General features: G+C 43.4%; 1 protein-coding gene across 2 annotated transcripts in view; it reads right to left on the bottom strand.

Moving 5' to 3' along the window:
• Nucleotides 1-3,736: 3,736 nt before the first annotated feature.
• The window catches only part of tnfsf10l (TNF superfamily member 10, like), a 46,253-nt gene continuing 29,006 nt past the window's right edge, over nucleotides 3,737-20,983 (bottom strand). Inside the window, exons 3-7 of one of the 2 annotated variants that reach the window (XM_079184793.1) lie at nucleotides 9,119-9,155; nucleotides 8,901-9,008; nucleotides 7,258-7,421; nucleotides 6,821-6,931; nucleotides 3,737-6,737 (exon numbers count right to left, since the gene is read on the bottom strand). In XM_079184793.1, coding sequence (XP_079040919.1) covers nucleotides 6,552-6,737; nucleotides 6,821-6,931; nucleotides 7,258-7,421; nucleotides 8,901-9,008; nucleotides 9,119-9,155 — 606 coding nt within the window. In that variant the 3' untranslated portion in view covers nucleotides 3,737-6,551. Of the gene's footprint in view, nucleotides 6,738-6,820; nucleotides 6,932-7,257; nucleotides 7,425-8,900; nucleotides 9,009-9,118; nucleotides 9,156-20,983 lie in introns of both variants that reach the window. The other variant, XM_079184792.1, reaches the window with a different exon arrangement.

Consider the following 20,983-nt stretch of genomic DNA (forward strand, 5'->3'; position numbering starts at 1 on the left):
TTCCACTCGTGTTTCACAGGAAGAAATCTGCCAAAAGCCAATTTGAGCCGGCGAGCTCTGTTTGCTCAGTATTATCAGGAGCCCGCCGTCTTGACGACGTTATGGTCGGCAATTTGTGCCGGTATTTCAACTCGACAAATTAAAGACCCGGTAGATTCACATGGGGTCAACATTACCGACAGTCTCTGTAATTAGCCCCAAAATACCGGATGTCCCCGGGTAATACAATTCCTTAAAAGGTGAGCTGCGCTCCTGGATTAACCTTTGAACCCGGCAAATTGATTTAAAACACATTTGTTCTCCTAATGGCCGTGGGGAGTTACTGTAGGTATAACACACATAATGTACACTATTAGTGTGAGTGTGGGGCCAGAATTTAAGTTAAGACGGCGTCTGTGGTCGATCGCAGCGGCTCAGATCCTTTCCTGAAGTAAAAGTACGAATACCGCACTGTTAAAATACTCCACTACAAGTACAAATCCTTCATTTAACTCCTTCACATACTGTTGGCTCATTAAATCTACATCAATGCATCGTATTCTATGAGATCATCATGTTTATTTAGCTGAAGACGTAGGAGGAAACTAAAAAATATGTAAATCAACACATCTGGAGATACGTGGTTTTCACTGTAATCTTTAAAGTAACGAAAGCTGTCAGTGGCGTAAAACCCAAAATATTTATAGTAAAGTAGAAGTATGAGGTGACATCAAAGGGAAATAATCTGAGGAAGTACCTCAGATTCTAACTTAAATTTGGATAAATGTACTTGGAATGGGCTGCAATAATATACATTATAGGTATAGTAAAAAGAAATGCCAACATTTAGCATTATTAAATTAATTGATTAAATTGATCTAATCCAAGAGTTTATTTTAAGTTTAATTCAGACAAAAATAAAAGACTCAACACTGACTTTCAAGAACTTTATGTTCCTCAAATGATGTTTTTTAAAGGTTCATTCAGAGCATTAATATGGCAGCAAACAGCTGTTATCTGTGTAACGATATGGTGGAAGTGTCGCACTTTCCGGGTTCCCGCCGAGCTAAACACTGTTAGCTCCGTTAGCACTGTTACCATAGTTTGCGCTGTTAGCACCGTTGGGTGCAAGCCGCCAATATCTACTGCACATTCATATAAAAATGTACAAAGTACTTTCCAAAGAATTTAGTGTGAATTTTAAGGTGGATTTTGAAGCACGAAGTTGCTCGTTTAAACCCCCGGAACAGCTGAGAACATGTAGGTGGACGAAATGAGCAGTACTACGTATTCTGCGTTTGAGCAACGCTCTGAGGTTTTATATATAAACTGTGTTACAGTAAAACAGACATGTGTTCCTACTCATTGTGTACATGTGGGGCAATGGTTTGTATTCGTGTGAGATCACATTCCTCTGAAGTGTGGACGTCTCTGCCTGTCCTCACCTCTTCGTTTGTTTACGAGTTGTACTCACAAGTATAGTTTGTTTAAATTGTGTTTTTATTTTTCTTCTCAAATGTCCTCTGACATAGCCCGTTCTGGAGGGCTGGTGGTCTGGATTACATTTTCCGTCTTCGGTGGCCACGCTTCATGAATTAGCCAAATGTAATTATACCGCTACCGACGATGTTTTTCGTTTAGTCACGCTCGCGCACAAACCTCAGGAACACATTGTCGTCTGGTCGCGATGAGTTGATTCGTCGTCCGTCTCGACGCCGGCGGCATGACACCGCAGCATATTTTCCAATATTGTGGAACCAGCAACAACTGGGGAGGATTTCTCACTCACTTAGCATTCTTTTATTTAACAATCCTACATTTTATGAGCCACAGATGTTTGCGTGGAAGCAGAACTAATCTCATTGGTTCAGATGCACCGGGAGGAGCCAATGAAAATGAGCTAGAGGGCAAAGTGGAAGAATACAATGATGATTTTTAAGAATATTTTCTACCGGTTTACTTTGCCGTGAGCCGGACGTTTCCGACGGGGAACTGAAGCCGATGTATCCGTCTACGTTCTCGCCAAAGCTGCCAGATGCTATTGGAAAAAAACCAATGATTTTAGGGTTGCTGCCTCCATCATTGTGAGATTTCGGTTAGTTCGGATTCACCAAAGCAGTGCACCAAAGGAAGCGAGACAGAAGAGGGATGCTAGCCAGCAAACATAGGTGTAAACTATTTAAACTGTCTCTAAGAATTGACTTTACAAATGTTTCATGAGGAATAAATTCTGTTACCAGTCCTCAAAGATACACACAATTAATGTAGGTGAGAACCCACAGGGAACCTTTTCAACACTTAAAGTATTACAGACAAATCTCTGCTACAGTTTTATCACCAGTAACCAGCGGGGGGCCTGGTTTTGTTTTTCACTCTCCAAGCAAAAGAAACTGTTGCTTTTGGACGATTTTAAAAACTCGAACGGGGCTTGTGATGGATTTCCTTTTGGAAGTTATGTTCAGCAAGCCGCAGCACTTTTAAAAGTATGAACACAGCATGGATCTCGTGGCTGGGAGCTCGGAGCGGAGCTGGAAGCCGGTCTCGGTGCTGATTTACAGTAACTGCTCGGCATCGTTCCCCCAACGACTGATGGAGGACGAATGATGGACGATGCGTGCGGCCGGGGCCGCCTGGCAGTTTTCTAACGCGACGTACTTTTAGAAATGGAAAACCACTTTTGTGCAGAGCCAAACACAAGACCGCATTAATAACACACAGATTGTTTTACGTAAATATGGAACATGGGAGCTATTCAATAATACAAACACGAACTGCCAAGTTAAACAGTATTGGGCTGTGGTCTCGTATTGGATCCACAGCAGACCGCTAACTGTTGGTTTCAAATGTCAGAACACACACACACACACACACACCCAAATATATACATATATATTATCTGAGATGACTCTCCAATAAGCAGTTCTGTCCTGCTGATCTGATTTTAATTGGCTAATAAACTGTTTTCCTTTTTGAGAAAGTTTGTGCAAGTTTGAGCTGCACTTTTCTCCCAAATCTGATGTGATCACCACGTCGACGTGAATGTTCTTCATGAGCTGCATATGAGGCGAGCAGAGGGAAAGGTCGTGGGTTTGGCTGGGAAATTTGGTCGAGGCTTTCATGGGAATCAGAATCAGTGCAGTCAGGTTGTTTCTTCTCTGAACTCCAGCACACTGAATCTGAACAGTGAGTGACGTTAAAGTCTCAAAATGTAAGTTGAGTTCAGCTTTTTGAGTCCACACATCTTCGTAGACTGAAATCTAACACGGTGATGTAAACATAATGTAATTCTGGTGAATAAATGTTGGTTTGAGGGGCTATATATATAACATTCATCATAATTAGTGTATAATCAGCTCAAACTTAGAAACGTTTTGTTTTCTTTAGCTTTGAATGAGCCCTTCATATCTACATGTTTCTACAGTAGCCCAGAACGGACAAACTAGAGAGACTTCAGTGTTCCTACATGACCTGAAGGCACCGTAGTGAACAGAGCGGGTTGGTTGCAATCTGCCGCCTCACCACTAGATGTCACTAAATGCTACACACTGCTCCTTTAAAACAAATCAACTACTATCTAACACAAAAAGAGCAAAGGGTGATCTAGATTACATTTGTAAAGCATTTAAACGTGACTGTGTGAAGGCTGCAACCGCTGATATCGAGTTGTTAAAATGTCTTTTGAAACAATAGTTCTTTGTGACTTTGATTTTTATCGAGAAAACTTTGCGCTCCACACTGTTAAAAGTCCACAAACACATTCAAGGTTCAAAGATTTGTTTATTTTCTCAGCAACAAAATGTGCTACACATGTTCACAGCTACAAAACCGTCCAGTACAAACAAGACACATTCAATGCAAAAGTATTCCCAGCTGGCCCGAAGAGGCTTCTACGCCGCTGTAATCTTAGTGTGTGTGTGTGTGTGTGTGCACGTTGCATTATCGCCATCGCTCGACATTGTTTTCAGTGGTCTGTTGGTGCCGGTCGGAGTGCAAGGAAGCAAAAATGATTGTTGAAGTTCACCCCGGATAATAAACCGACCCGAGGCCCGGGATTACCCAGAAACCCGACCGTGAGCAGAAGAAAAGAACAGAAAATAGCAGCTAAAAACAGCAATCAAACTAAATGAAATTTGTCTCCAATTTTGTGCTTTGCGCAGAAAAACAAAGAGTTTGTGTTTGTGTGTGTGTGTGTGTGTGTGTGTGAGCTATGAAACCAACCACAGTACACGGTAACCTGGCGTAGAGTAAACACACACACAGGTATGTGTGAACTCTCTCTCTCTCTCAGGGAAAACAAATAGAAGCTACACAATGTGTGTGTTTGCTTTATGAATTGTCTGAGCCCTTTGAACAAACATGGGTACACACACACACACACACACACACACACACACACACACACACACACACACTCCCTGCATGCCTCCGACTGATCACTGACAACTACCAGATGGCAGTTTGGATAAATGTGCGTTTCTTGTGTCTTTACAATGTGACACGGCATGATGTGTGTGTCTGCGGAGCACAGACGAGTCTGGAGGTGGTGTGTGTGTGTGTGTGTGTGTGTGTGTGGGTCTAGTCGGCGCATGGTTTATGTCTGTGAATATCCTCTCGCTCCGTCCAAATCTTTATTTATGTGCGTCTGTGTCTTGTTAGTAAATCCGCTCCGTGCCTTTCTCCTTAAATTCACCTTTTATTTCTGTTTGCTGAACTGGTTTATGTGTGTGTGTGTGTGTGTGTGTGTGTGTGTGTGTGTGTGTGTGTGTGTGTGTGTGTGTGTGTGTTTCAGTGTCACAATGGTGCAGAATGTCTGCACGTGTTTCTGTGAATGTGTCCGTGTTTGCAGCTCACTTTTGATTAACTGTTACTAGAACGATCCGGGGCTGCTGGTTGCACATTAAAGGAAGAGTTTGGCATTTTGTTTGCTGTCTTTTAAAGGAATTTAAAGGATAACTTTGGTACTAAAATTGACGCTTTAGCTTAGCACAAAGAGTGGAAGCAGGGAGCCAGGCTAGCTGTTTCCCTCTGCTTCCAGTCTTTGTGCTAAGCTACGCTAACTGTCCCCATGTCCTCTATTAAAATTCTTGGCAAGAAAGTTGCAACTTTTCTTTTAATGTTTTATCTGCTAAAACAACAAGTCTGCTCACATTTCTCTCTTTTGTTGTCCAGATGTTGTTTTGGTATTTTTGTGGACCTTTTTTTTTTTAATGTTGCGTAACATCTTTCATTAATTGGTGATTTGTAGGAAAGAAGATTCGGCTAAATTTGGTGCAAAAGTGATTATTGTTTGAGGCGTCTAGTGACGTTTCAGTGAGTGTATTCTTAATGCGAAGCGGCTCCTAAACAAGTTGAAACATGAAACCGTTTTTATTTCAATGTAACCTCGATCTCTTTTCTGTCGATCTGAAAACAAATCGAAACCTTCCGCGTCGGCGTTGTTGTGTTTTGTGCGACGAGCCGCCATCTTGTTCCCGCTCTGTTTTTTGTTTCTGGTCGGTCGCTCGACTGATCCTTCAAATAAAAACCGAGCAGCAGCTTCACAGAGAGTCGAACCAGAAAGACGAGATATTAAACATTCTGTACAAGAAAAGAAAGAAAAGAGAGATCAACACAGACCGGTCGGGCTGCATACCGCCCTCCTTCTTAATGTCCTTTTTTACAAGATTTCTGCCTCTTCCTCCTCCTGGTTTTCATTCCTCCTCTTCCTCGCAGACTCGTTTGTTAAATAAAAAGGCACTGAGTGTTGCTTCTCACAGTCTCGTTACTGCATCCAGACGAAGCGATCCGTGTCCGCTCCGCATACAATCCACAGACCTAGTGTTAAAGTAAAGTCCTCGGCAAAATCCAAGTGGTTTTAAGTCCAGTCAATGTAAAATACACACAAATTACTTTCAAAATCACCACAGTTCATCGTCTCTTCATATGTACAGCACTCTGATGGCACGCTTTTAAAAAATAAAGAAGTTTATTCCACTTCTGTTGCTTTGGTTTTGATCGTTTCACTTTCTTTTCCGCTACCGTTCCTCCGTCCGTCCTTTTTTTTTAAACATTTTTTTATTATGTGTACATTCTTCGGTCTTGAATCCAAATCCGAGGGGTTCCCCGACTGCTTCCCACCAAAAAAAAAATGGCCGCTGACGTGCGAGAGATGCTGAGATTCTTGTGTTATTTTGGGGGTTAACGGGCAGCAGGGTGGCCTCGTGTTTCTGAGCGATTAGAAGGTTTCTAGTGTGTGTTTTTTCTCCAAAAAGCGTAATTTTCCTTCCAACAGAAGAGAAAGAAATCAATATCCTCCACATTTATTTTTCTCGTGATTGCACAGCGTATCTTTGTATATCTGGCTCTCGGCGGTTAGGTCGGCGCTCAGCTTTCACTCAAGCGAAGCCTCTAAAACCCCAAAAAATCCTTCCGTCCTTCATTTTATCCGTCCAAGCAAACTTTATGAGGAATCCAAGATCCCACAGCTCTGCCTTTTTTAAATGACATTCGTATACGGATATTTCAAAAGGCCCCCCCCCCCCCGTCCCCATTTATCCATCCAAAAAAAATAATTCTTCCCGTCCTCTTTCCTCTCAGAGGTCCAGGCGGAAGGCGCCAAAGTAGCTGGAGGAGTCGTCGGCGTTGACCATGGTCGGGGAGGAGACGGAGACGAAGAGCTCGTCGCCGGCCCTCAGCTCGAACAGACCGCCCTGGTAGACGGAGTGCAGGGCGTACTCCGCGTCCGGAGCCCAGCACTTCGTTCCCACCCCCTTCAGGAGCTGGAGGCAAAAAGAAAAGAAGGTAAGACGGATGTTTCCGAACCACTCGACGGCGCTGAGAGTGACCGTGAGGGCTCACGTACCTGTATGGGACTCGGGTAGGAGGTTTTCTTGTAGACGCACTGAACCAGCTGGTGGCTGACGCTGCGCTGGTCTCCGTCACTGGCTGCCGGGGACGGATAACGGAAATACACCTGGAGGCAGGTATATTACATGTTAATCTGAAACACCATAATCTGATTTATTAATCCTAAAAATGTATCCTAGAATGTGTGAGGATTACCAAAATGTGGATTTATAGCGTTTCTTTATTTGAGAAAATCATTATAAAATAGAAATAATCATAATTTGCTGCTAAATTTTGAGGTTAGAACATCCACAAAGGTGCATGTTGAATAAAAAGAATACATTTAAAATACATTTGAACCGTATTTCTCCTCGTTCTCGTGGAGGAACAAGTTTGCACCACGTCTCCATAAAACTACCAACAAGCCGAGGTTTTCCTCTGACGTCTGCTCACCTGTGAGTACAGGTAGTACCGCCCGTCCTGAGGCACTCGCAGCTTCCCGTTGGACAGCGTCATGTTGTGCAGGTGAGCTCCGAAGCTCTGATTGGCCCACGTGCGGACCACGTGGCGACAGGACTGGTGGAGACCCGGCGTGGGGATCGGGTAGGGAGGGAAGCCTGCTGGTGAGGAAAAAACAAATATATATGTATAAATATATATATATATATATTTATACATGTAAACAGCTCGTCTGCATCGGGCTTTACATACTTCAACAAGCATCTCTCTTCGTGTGCATGTCTGCATCATTTCCTGTCTCTTTACTTTGTGTGTGTGTGGAAGAGACACATCCGAAGTTCCCAAACACACTATTGTTTCCTTCACATTCGTAGGATAACGTATTTCTGAAGACACATCAAAGTCTCTTTCTGTCGTGCTTCCTTGTGAGAAAGTGTGAGTGTGTGTGAACCTCTCACACACACACACACACACACACACACACACACACGACACCATCGCTGCTCTTTGTCAACTCATTGGAAATAACAGCAGTCGACCTCTGCCAGATTGTCAACACCCTTCAGCTCGCACGCCAGACTCAGATGCAGCAAAACAAACGTCTGGACAACACACACACACACACACACACACACACACACACACACACACACACACACACACACACCACATTCCAACGTGTTTAGAATTGCGTGCTTTACCACACGCACACGCTCCATTATTCCTGTGCGATGATAAATGTCTGTTTCACGGTCGACACAGAATCGGCTGAACAGCAGGAAGTGACATTTATTAGAAGAGGAAACTGAATCCTTTCAAACTAAAACATTTCATATTTAAAACAACTGAACATGATCTTTAATAATTAAAAGTTAAAATCCTAAAGTTGCTGCTGCTCCTCAGTCTGAGGATTTCTATTTTACTAACAATGAAATAATAAATCATTATTACTTATTATTACTAATGCTTTAATGTAATAATAATTAGACTATAAATGATATTGAACCATATATCCATATATAATTCATTTTATAAATGATATCAGGTATTTAATTGTAAAGATATTGTTTGTAAAACATCATTAAATGTTAAATAGATGGACCAGAAACTAAACTATAATACGTAAATATTTGTATTATAAACGGTTTACGAATAAATGATTAACATTAGTAAATGTGTAACTATGTTTCTTTAGGGTTACAAATCATTAACGAATGCTTAATAAAGTGAATAAAATGTTATAAAGAAAGTAACATTAGTAACAATTTGTGAAGATGATTAATTACATTTCATTGTTTGATAATAGGAAAATAATTATCAATTCACTATTTATTAATAATAGTTTGTATAAGTGTTGCGATACATTGTGTGTCTCTCGCTGTAACGGTTCTCCTTCCAGCAGTTAAATATATAAAAGGAGTGAAGTTCAGAGTCTTTGTTCTTATTTAGATTTATGCTTTTATTGCTGAGCACACAATAGAAACAGCTGTATTCCAGCTTTATAAAGCTCATAAAGCTCATAAAGCTCATAAAGCTCGACGTCTTAATAACACAAAGAGGCAATAAAAACACGTCGTCTGTGATAATTCCCCTCGTTTCGCTCTTCATTCAGCCTTTCTAAAGGAACGCGGACTCACCTTGAGCGCCGCTGTCTCTGAGGGTCAAGTGGGCCGACGGCCTCTGGGCCACCGAGGTCGTGAACTTTGACCCCGAGGCGTTGAAGGAGCGAGACATGGTTCTGGCCTCTGAGGGGGAAGAGAGAGAGAGAGAGAGAGAGAGAGAGTGTTAGAATAAAGATGGTGGTTGTTGCATTGTGGTGTGTGTGTGTGTGTGTGTGTGAGAGAGAGTTCCTCACCGATGAAGGTTTGTTTGGAGATGATGTTCTCCGTCACCTGAAAGACAACGAGCAGGTCAACACGGTGTGAGAGGAGAACGAGCGTAACGAGTGTGGAGTCAGTTATTAACCTGCGACTGTGAGTCTACATGTGAACACGGCTGAGATTCATTCTGTTGCTGACGCACTTTGACCACCTTTGGATAATAAAACATACAATACTGTAGATGTCTGTAGATGTCTCCTATGTGCTGAGAGGACGGAGAAGCAGATAATGAATCTATGTTTTATGTTTTCTATCTTCTTGTTAGAGACGATTTACATCATAACTTCCATGTTGTGTAAGTTCCTTTTACTTTGAAGAATAATCTTCACAGAGACGTATTCTGGCGAACAGGAAGTCACTTTCTTGCAGCTGGGAGTAGCTCCTCCCACTCTGTCACGCATTGCATTGTGGGAAAACTCTTGTCAACACCACTCTGTCACTTTAGTGCATCAGGTAGCATTTTAAAGTCCGTTGTGGTGTTTGTTGCTGTCTGAATGTGTCATATCGCTCTCCTCCTCCTCCTGCTCCTCCTCCTCCTCCTCCTGCTCCTCCTCCTCCTCCTGCTCCTCCTCCTCCTCCTCCTCCTCCTCCTCCTCCTCCTCCTCCTCCTCCTCCTCCTCCTTTCATCAGCGCAGTAACTAACCCCAAAGATAAACTCTCCCTCTTTCCTTGCCGACGGCACACGTCTCCTCTCTGTGCCGTCTCTGCTTTATATCGGTGATGAATCATCGTTTCAGCTCCGTTCCATCTTCACCAGAGACACGGACGGACACACACTCAATAACTCTCCTCACACACACACACACACACACACACACACACACACACACACACACACACACACACACGCGAGCGCTTTCTGTTGACCTTGTTTTTGTCTTTCTCACTTTGTAAATCAAACCTCAGTCGCTCCTTTGAATGTATTTTATTTTTCTAACATCCTGTCTCTATCTTCTCCTCTTTTTCATATTTCTACCTTTTTTCCACCCGACCTCCGATCAAAAGGTCGCAGGTTTAATCACCTGTTACTGGCCTAAAGTCCCTTAAAGCAAGGCACTACCCCCCTGTGGTATAAATCTCCCTGATTAATGTGCTGAAAAGCCACAAAAAACCTTGAACGTGATGAATTCCACCGGTGTGTCATCGTGCTCTAACCGCGGTGTTACGCTTGGCAGCGAGCCCGTTTTCTCCCCAAAACCCAACGCTCGACGCTGCCCGGCTAATTGGACGTGATGGCTCTGGTGTGTGTGTGTGTGTGTGTGTGTGTGTGTGTGTGTGTGAATGCAGTGTATACCCTCTGTACTTTAAGGGGAACCCAATACAGCAAAGCACCGGGCGTGTCGTGCCCGTCTCGAAAGCTGAAAATGACCCAATGACCCGCGCTCACTGAGAGAACAGAGGGCAGATTGCCTGCAGGTTTTCTCGCCCTGAGCGCTCTCCGGCCTGCGTTGGGGGGGCGCCATGTTTCCAACAGGAGTTCCCGTCTTGCTGTCTTCTTAGAAGCTTAAACGCTCACACGGGAAACTATCGGACGGCTAAAGAGTGAACTCCGCCGAGGCTTCGTGCTTAATTTATGTTCCGCACAGCGGTGGAAGCGTTCTGCGGCCTCCTGAGGGGCTTTCTGGCCGGCTGTGCGTTTTTAAAGGTGGAACGCCGCCGTCACGCAGAGTTATCGTCCACTTACTGTGTTTTCTTACTCGCGTGTTTGCATCTGGTTTGCATCACGTGCGGTTCGGATATTAACGCACTCGCAGTGAAAGGTGTAAAATGAATCCTAAAGACGGTAGATTAGAGAGAATTAACGAGACGATGGAACAGAAATAACTCAACGCGGTGCAACGAAGCACAGATACAACTCTCATTAAGTCTTCTGGAGGGGGGGGGGGGGGACTGGTGCTGATATTTAAAACAACGTAGACCTGAAAACACGCCTGTAATCAGGCTCGTCAGTAACGGTACGTTCTTGGCTCCACGGCTGGCTTTAGTGCGTGATGTTTTCTCATAATATTCATTGATATGTCAGGATAACATGTAACAGGATCATTTAGTTGTGACCGTGAGAAAGGATCTCTACACATTCTTCTTCTTCTTCTTCTCTGTATTTAACAGTAGCATGAGATATATTAAGATCTACTTTATTGTCCCCAAGGGGCGAATCTAGCTTTGGCAATAGCAAACATATCCAACAGACGTTACAGTTGAGAGATAAAAGTCATCGAGACGGAAATGTATGAAACATAAATACAACAGCGCCGCTCTTTAGTGGTTTTCTTATTGAGTCGTCTTGAGGAAGGAGAGCTCGCAGGAACGGCATGAAACTAAAGAACAGGAAGCGTCAATCTTGATCCCAATTGACCTTTTTTCGTAATGTTTCTGTCCCTCGTTCAGGTGGATTCCAGCGCCATGTTTAGTTTTTGTTGTGGAGCCACGTCGTTGGTGTTTCAGAACGAGTCGGAGTAAATCTGTCTCCTTTAGATTCCGCCGTGGCTTCTGGGACACCAGACGGCTCCCCGAGCACATATCCTGTCAAGAGGGCCAGATATCTCACTCCCGACGGTTCTATAAGGAGCAGCTTCTAGTCTTTTATCACGTTCACCTTTTTGTCTCTGGGACGTCTCCTCCACAGAGAGATTATGGGTTAAAAGGTCACAAAGCAGGACCGCATGGCATGCACGCCTGAGGGGCACCGACGTGACCTCTGGTGACCTCTGGTGACTTAGGCGCCCCTGAAATGTGTTTCTCCAACACTTCCTGCTCTCCACAATGTTTGTTAGCAGTTTGACGGACTGCTGACACCCCCCCCTCCCCTCCTCTTCCTCCCCCTCCTCCTCTTCCTCCTCTCTTTCGCCTCCAGCTAGTTCAGAACGCAGCATCCCCCCCCACCCGATCCTGGCTTCTCTTCTCTGGCCTCCTGTTAGTTTTAAGAAGTGATTTTTACATTTTACTCGGACACGTTGACCCTCATGAGCCAGCTTTAGATCCTCAGGTGGTATTTATGTGTTTTTGTCTTGGTTTTACTCGATAAGACCCTCGTTAAGTGGGCTGCTTCTTGTTTCCAGGGTATCGTCCTGCAGCCTCTGATGGGTTCACTGCCAGCGTGACCTTTATATGTGTGTGTGTGTGTGTGTGTGTGTGTGTGTGTGTGTGTGTGTGTGTGTGTGTGTGTGTGTCTCTACACGGGCTTATGACCGCCTGTAAAGCCACAAGTCTTCAAAACCTCTCCAGCTGCAGAAACACCAACAACAAATAAAGCCTGAACTCTCCTGCTTCACCCTGTTTAGAACAACAGACGGACAGAAATAGTCCGATTTCCTCACGCTTTGTCTGCAGCCAGACGTAAATAACGCATAAATAACAGACGGGGGGTAGATGAGAGGTCGCTGTGAGTAAAATCCTTCTTGGCTCGTCTCATCCACTCGTACGGCCTCCTCTCCAGAGTACAGATGTCACAGCAGGTGTTTGAGACTTTTTACACACCTCCTACACCTCCCACAATGCAACTCTGTCTGCACAATATGCAAGACGAGCTTTTAATTGTGTTTGAACGTCTTTCTCTTTGAATCTTACTTTATTTATCTCCACATCGATGCACATTCATGTCTCTGTGTGTAAGCTTATACGTCTATCTCTTTATAGCAGTTTGGTGCAAAACTTGTTCTCTTTTCCGAGAACTATATAAATGAAATAAAAACAAACGTCATTGATGCATCAAGTCAAATTATTAGTATTTTGCCTTTTGTGTCCAAACTTTAAAATATCTTTTTCTTGCCGTTTTGACTTCAGTGCGTGAGAACGCAGCGCCAAAAATCAGATGTTTTGGGGGAAAAACCCCCAGAGAGCGAAAGATGACGGACAATTATGAGGAAACGAGAGAAGAGGAGGAATGAGGATTAAAAGTGAAGGAAAAAACAGAAACAGAGGAGAGTCAGAGTGGACGAGTATGGAGAAAAAAACACCGAACAGGAGGACTGAAAGAGAGGATTGAGAGGAAAAGAGGGACAAGTATGCACATGAAGGAGCGTTTCTTCTGCAGATTAGCAGGAGCTGCAACCCAATACTTTAATATGCTGCTCGACCCGACAGGCCTGGACCGGCAGTGTGTGTGTGTGTGTGTGTGTGTGTGTGTGTGTGTGTGCGCGTGTGGTTCTTTGAGCTACGGCGACAAACTTATCAAAACGTATCTGGCCTTAAGAGGTTCCTCATTCCTCACTGTGTGTGTGTGAAAATGTCTTATTTTTGGGGGGAAGTGTAGTGCAGATAAAGCGAAGCTTGAGAGGAAATACCTGCGTGTTTGTGCGTCTGGTGGCTGATGTCGCTGCTCGGCGCTGCGGTCGATGATTAATTAGTAACTCAGACTTTGTTTGAAGCCAGATTGGTTTGTCGATGTGGAGGAATGTGCTGTTCTGTGCTGTTCTTCTCAGGCCTCATAAAACGGAGGAGATGTGTTTAAGAGTACGGGGGGGAAGAAAAGGGGCAACAGCTCCAGAGTGACGACACCACACATTTAAAGCTGAAGGCTTCTTAGCATATTTGCGCTGATCATTCGCAGGTCTCTGAGCACTTCGCTCCACTAGAAACTCGACACCAGACGGTCAGAATCGACCTGGTTCCACTGCTGAAACTGAGAGGTGATCGCTCGTCCAACAAGGCTGTAAAGCATGTTCACAGTAGGGCTGCAACGATCTATGATCCCCACTATTGTTTATCCTCTTGAATCAGTTACTCGCTGAGCCTTTTGTTCGACCAACAGTCCGAAACCCAAAGATGTTCCAAAGAAAAACAACTTTCCCATTTGAGAAGTTGGGATCCAGCAAATGTTTTTGTTTTTGCACAAACAATGAACAGAAGAACAAAGCTGTTGATTGATTTACTGATTGAGCATCTCATTGATGCTTTTCTATTATACGCCTAAAACGCAAAATCTTCTTTTTGCACTTTTTCCTTCTTGTTTCACTTATTTTAAGCCACTCTGGAACACTAATTGCCCGACATATAAAATGCAAGATGTGTGTGTGTGTGTGTGTGTGTGTGTGTGATTTACTCGCTCTCCTCATTAGCGGTTGATGGTCTAGAAGCAGCGAGTAAAGGTTTTACGACAGGTAGCGCACCAGTGGGCCTCCTCGATGCCAGTCACTGATAACAGACCTGCTGGCTGAGGGACTTTCCTGCCAGACCGAGGAAGCAAACACGAGAAACAACAGATGGATATCAAACCTTTTATTGCTTTTCATTCAGAGTTTAGTTTCACACAGACCAGACTTTGATTATTATGAGTCTGCTCTGGAGTTCACCTTCCTGTTTGTTTGTGTCCGTTTCCACATAGCTGTCTGTCACCTTTAATCTTTTTATTGTCTTGTTTTGTTTCCCACTCCGCTGCTGTAATCCTGTAAATGTCTCCGCTGTGAGACTAATAAAGTTGTATCTTATCTTTAACAACGTGGTTTGTTTTTGCTCCTCGGGACACAAACATGAAAGTAGGCCAGGGGCGCGTTTTAAGTTTCGTTTCACACGAGCAAATACTTAATAATTAATAATAATAATAACAATACAAATACCTGTACGGGTGCGTCATAAAAAAGACAAAGACAGACATGTAATGCCTAAATGTCAGCTGCGTTCTCTGGGACAGCGTAATGCAAACTCAGAGGGTGACGTACGTTAGTTTGTTTATAACCCTGTGAAGAAGTGGGCGTTGTAATCGGGTGAAAATCTGCTCACACCTGCATAAAAAAACATAAAACCGAAAGCATAGACGCTTGCCTCATTCGTGCACGTTAACGCAATCATCCGTGAAATCTTCTCAATCTGTTTTATTGTTCCTGGGAAGAACTCTGACCGTGCACGCACACGTTGCAGCGCGTCTCCCATCAAAGCCTCCAACGTCGGTGGAAAGAGAAGCTTTCAGCGGGAGGAAACGTTGCCATTATTCAGTGTGTGAAGAAGGGGAACGACGTCTCACACACACACACACACACGGCACCGTGCACGCTTACGCCTTCCAGCTGTGAAAACACATGTGGAGTGTGAACAGCTCCACCAAGTCGTCCCCCCCCCCCACATTCAAACGCGCACAACTTTAATGTTTGCAGCCCGAGACGTAGATTCACTTTTTTATTTCCGTACTTAACAAAAGAAACCGTCACTCTAGATTCTGCCCACATGTTCTCTCTGCTGTCTACATGTACAATAGATTCTTGTATATTTTATTATTATTTAATTGGATTTATTCATGAACACGGTGCAGAGGAAGATGTAGAGAAGTCGAGCGTGCTGTCGTGTTAACAGCCGGCGGAGCACAGGTCAACACTAAGCAGCCTAAAGGAGCTCGCGGCCTCATGAACCCGTCGGTTCTTTAAACGAGCAGCCGGCGCTTTATTAAAGTCACTTCCTGGGTGGTACGTGTTGGCAACTTTACCCTGAGTGCTTCTGTCTTTAAAGTCCTCTGTGTGTGTGTGTGTGTGTGTGTGTGTGTGTGTGTTGCACATGACGGTAATGAAACCATCGGCAGCCTCTCCTAAATATAACGTGATCTAGCGAGCAAATCGTCTGACGTTGATTTATTGTTTTTGAAAGAGCCGAGAAATCAACACGATAACTTGTGTCCTGACTCTTTGTGTTAGTCAGGCTGAAAACAGAGGCTCCATGTGTGGTGCACTCTATATATATATATATATATATATATATATATATATATATATATATATATATATATATATATATATATATAAATACATATATATATATATATATATATTTATTTATTTTTCCATATCTTTTGGTTTTAATTTGTATGTAGAAATGGTGTCATATGTGAATATTAAGTAGGAACTACAACGGAAGAATACAAATATTGTGTCTAAGAAGTAATACTAATAAAACAGAATTACGCTGAAAGTTAGATAAATTTAGTTCAAATATGAAATCCAAAATATTTAAAAAAATTACAACATTCATTTTCTTTTTTTAAAGTAAGAAAAATGCAGTAAAATCAGAAAACTAGAATAGAAAAAGACGTTCAAGATAAACGTTTTTCAACATAAAGAAAAACAAAGCACTGGTTGATTTACAGAGTAAATCTAATGAACTCTGATCTCTGTGTTATCCAATGACTCCACCCGTCTGCTGCATCTGGCGGATCGAAACAAACGCTACGTCTGAGTTTGGAGCTGTAGTTTACACTGAATCCTCTTTAAAGGACCAGAAGAAGAGAAAAGTGCAGCTTTTTTATTTAGAAATGTACTTTTACATAACGAACACATGTGGTGAGTCTGCAGGGCGGAGAGCCTCAAACCTTTGTTTAGACTGTCGAACACGAAGCCGTTTATCAGTTTCAGCCGCGGTGACTTCATGAGAGTCCTGTGTTTATTAAACTCTTTTATCTCACGGCCGCGTTTGTGCCGGTTATCTCGCTCTATAAATAATAAAAGAAAGAGATGAAAAGCCGAGCCAACGGCGACCGTGTGGCCCAGAGATGATATTAGACAGAAATACTTCACAGAAGCGTACTGTGTGTATTTGTGTGTATTTGTTTGTATTTTATTCTTTCCCCAGAAGACAACTCAATAAAAGCCTTTGTACACAAAATCAGCCTTGATTGAGCTAATGGAACCGTGACTTCATCAGACTCAACCCAAATGTCACATTTTTTAAAAAAGCCTCGTTATAACGGAGACAACGTTGGGCTTGTTTATCCCAAAAGAACCTCTGTTGACTTTTCAGCTGAGGCTGGAAGCCAAAAAAAAAAGAAGCCGAATGTACCAGTGCAACAATATTTGGTCTGTAAATGTTTCAGGTTCTGCATCCTTATAGGGGTTTATTCTAGCGGCGCTGCCCGTTTTAACCTGAGTTCAACTCTTGTACTCAGACAGAGGAGGTTAAATAAAAGTAGACGGGGCTAATAAACAACAGATCCCCCGATTTCTGTCTCTCCGTCCCCTCAAAGATCAGCGCTGTCGGGACAGTTTGCTGCTCGTCAACGCCACAAATTTGTGGGAAATATAAATACGAAACAAAACCCGAGTGTGTTGAAAGTGGTCACACGCGTATCACTTTTCATCAAGAGCAATAAAATACTTTCATCTCCCCTTCTTCTCCATCCTCGCCTCTTCTTCCCTCGTTCTCTTCCAACACGTTTGAACACATTTGTTCTCCAACTATTTTGTATTTCCTCTTCTGGGGGGGGACAGATAAATAAAGAACATAAAGTCAATTAAATGCAAGTTAACCGTTGATCCCTTATTAATCCACTGAGTACTTTTAGATGTGATGCATCTTTTGGAGAAACACTACATCCTTTAAGTCCCCCAACATTGACAGAGTTTTGAGGGGAACATCTTTATCTCCAGCCTCTCTCACCGTCTACACGTAGAGTCTCGGGTTTGCAGAAAGCGGATGAATCGGTGTTAAAACGGTTCGATTTAATTCTCTGTAATTGCTCATTGAACCCGTTCATGTGTTCCTCTGTGATCTGAATCTCCAGATCTCTTTCCCACTCCTTGTTTGGGGTTATTGGGTTTGCCTTTGGGATCGTCCTGAAGCAATAAAGACTCCAGTCGGGATGGGAGTACCCTGCTCGGACTGCTTTTCATACCTGTAAATATCTGAAGTGTGTTTGTGGTCAGATATTGGGGGGGACGTGTTGATGTGGAGAAGCGAAGTCGCATCGGGCTTTACGCAGGACTTAGTGCGAGTTAAAAAGCCGCACAGGAATGCTGAATGTTCGCTTTATTATACCAGTTTTGCTAAAAACACCCCGGGAATGCTTGACAGGAACTCGGCCTGAGGGATGAATGAGGACCGGGGAGGGTGGTCGACACCGGACACAGAGGTCTTTTGTGTTTGTGTATCGGCTGGAAATCACCAAACAACACTGCCGCCCCTCCCTGTGCGAGCACAATGACTGACATTAGCTTTTGTAGAGCACAATAAGAGGCCGACTTGTTCCTCCGGCGCGTGTTCGGCGCTACGAATAACTGCATTGCTACGGATACGTCATCATTACCCGAGAGTGGTGACCTTTTGATGAATTATGGATGCACCTACATTTAGTCTGTCTCAGACATCGTATATTGTTCTCTTTCTAGCCCTTTTTCAGCTGCCTGATCCTTGAATTCCTGTGTGTGGATACTGGTCTCGTTGTGGAGCAATGCTACTTTGAATGTACTTTAAATCGACGCCCATAGCGCACGCTGCACTATCGCTGCCACCCTCTTTGTCGCTTAGGCGAATAACCGGTCGTTTTCGAGACACTCGGTTGTTAAGACATGTCCAACAAATGGAAGGACAGCGTTTCAATTAGTCAAGCTACTGTAAGAGCGAGTGTGACTGCTTTTTCGGCAGAGAGCGACACATCCTGACACATTGATGGCCGTGAAGGCGCCGCTGGTTTATTGGCGACACGTTCTCACGGTTTTGGACGTGTCCATTTCGGACATGCATGTCTTTTTGTAATAAGTCAACGTTGACTTGGTTTCACACGGGACATGAACGGTGGTCTCCCGGGTTAAAGTCTGTTGGTTTTGAGTCGTCCATCCTCTACTCCCAACCAACCTACGCAGACTTTCTCGCTATGCTACGGTCAGTTAGCTCCCAGCGTCTCATAATGACTTGGATGGGTTTTCACCGACGTTAGTGGAAAGCCTGATGCGTCTCATAGAGAAGCTAAAGGTTGCGTCGGTATCAAGAAAAAAGCCGGCCAAGCATTGGTTATTGATGTTAAAATGAATTTAAAAAGAAGGAACGACACATTTTGTGCTTCACAAAGTCAAACTAGTTTTCTTTCTTTGGAGGGTTCTTCAATTTAATGCTCTAAGACTTTTCTTTCAGCCTCTAACTTTGTTTTTTATTCCGCTCGATCACACATCGCAGAATCACGCGTCTCTCGACTTCTATCAGAGCTTTGTGAATTAACAATGTACAGTTCAGTGTTTGTCCCGAGGGTCATCTCAGTGCACTCCATTCACTTTCTTTTATCTGGAGATAAATCTCTGAGCGCTTCCTCAATAAAAGAACTATTTTTAGCGCTGATTTCTAATCTTTCACATGACAAAACGAGACAAAGTCCGCTCAGAAACATCCCTCGAAAACAGACCCCCGCACATCCCAAATGCCTCATAATTTTTGCTTCAAAGAGCAATTTCACACTGACTTCCATGGTGCACTGCTGTCTTTGAAGCCCGCTGAGTGTCCGTCCACACCCTCACGGGGTAACGTTAAAACAGCTGCTTTACATCAGCAGTCAAAAGCCAAATATTTGCTGTAGCATCCCTGCTTCGACACAGAGCAGATTTTAAAGATATGGCACCCACAATGCATCTGTGAGAGCTTTAAAGAAAGCGACCCTTTGATTAGAAATACCTTAGTGGAGCATGTCGGGTCAAAAGGCTAAAGTACAGATAAGACGACTTCCTCTTCTTCTTCTTCTTCTTCTTTAATTATTATTATTGTTGTTATATTCTGAAGAACAAGAAAATTGTAAAGTTGTAATTGAAGACGGTGTGATGCCGTTGATAGCTCTGGGAAAAGATAGTAAGTGGACCTTGAGTTACTAATTTCAGAAAATCACAATATTCTTTTGTTCCATTGAGTACCTGGGAGCATGATCTTCATCATTAGATATACTTTTATCTACTTAAATACTGATAATGATGAAGCTCTTGTGAAACAGTCAAAAGCTCCTGAACAGCTTTTTAAATGGACCTTAGGGGGAGATGTTTTCGCTGTATCCCAAAGCTGAGAATGAACTTTTTCACTGAATTGTTCTCACTTTTATATTTGATCAGATTCAGCTGGTGAAAGACACGACTTTGATTTTTAAATCCAGAGATCTAAAGATGGGTTTGGTTTTGGTTCCTTCCTAAATGACCTAAACCTGAGGAACGGGGAAAATCACTCTTCTTCAAACAAAATAGCTGCGGTTCATTGAAGCATGAAGCTATTTGGACACAGGGCTGCAGTACATGTGGTAAAACGGGATAAAAAAAATCAAAGCGGACAGACCGCCATCTCTGCCAAAAACAAAAATAGACAAAACAAAACAAACGTAATTTCAGTCAGACGAATGCATGAAGCCATATACATGTGGTGGTCTGTAGGACTGATGGTAAAGAGACACACGGAGGGGAACATTTGATCGTGTGATGATATGAAATCCCTGCCGTGGACGTGTTAACTCCTGACCCCGGTCTCTGAGCGTTATCCGTCACCGCGACTGGAAAGCTGAGAGCTGATGTATTGGCAGTCTCAGTATTGCAGATGTTAAAGCGACGTCTCTTGAACCGACGTGGAAGGCGGAAAGTGAACTCTGGTCCCCACAGGGGGCGGAGAGCTTAAGACTTAGAAATCCTGAGCTTAGTCGCACTTCTGCCATCCTAAATCTCCCCCGTGCTACCCCGTCTTCCTTCCTCTCCCCTGCTGCTTTCCAGCCTTCCTTGTAGCTTTGCATGTCTCGCATAAATCAATGCGTGCATGTAAGACAACATAATAACTCGGGGTTTACGCTCGATTTAAAAATACATTTTTCAAAGGCCAATATTCCCGTAAATATTCCAGGATTCAGTGCTCGTATATGTCAAGACCTCGTATATATGTCACCCGGTTCGGCTTCGTTCTGCGCTCCCATCGATCACTCACGGTCTACTTTATCATCCTCCTCACCATCATCATCCTCATCATCTCATGCCAACACCGCTGTTGTCATCACCTTCTCTCTCTCGCACACATTTGTCACATCATTACCCTCATCGCTCACTCACTGAGAACAGTTTGTGTGCACAGAGGAATCTCCATACAGATCCAGAATGCATTTATAATAATCTCCAGGAGATCAACTCCACCGATGC

The sequence above is a fragment of the Pholis gunnellus genome (assembly GCF_910591455.1).
Source record: "Pholis gunnellus genome assembly, chromosome: 23".
Lineage (NCBI taxonomy): Eukaryota > Metazoa > Chordata > Actinopteri > Perciformes > Pholidae > Pholis > Pholis gunnellus.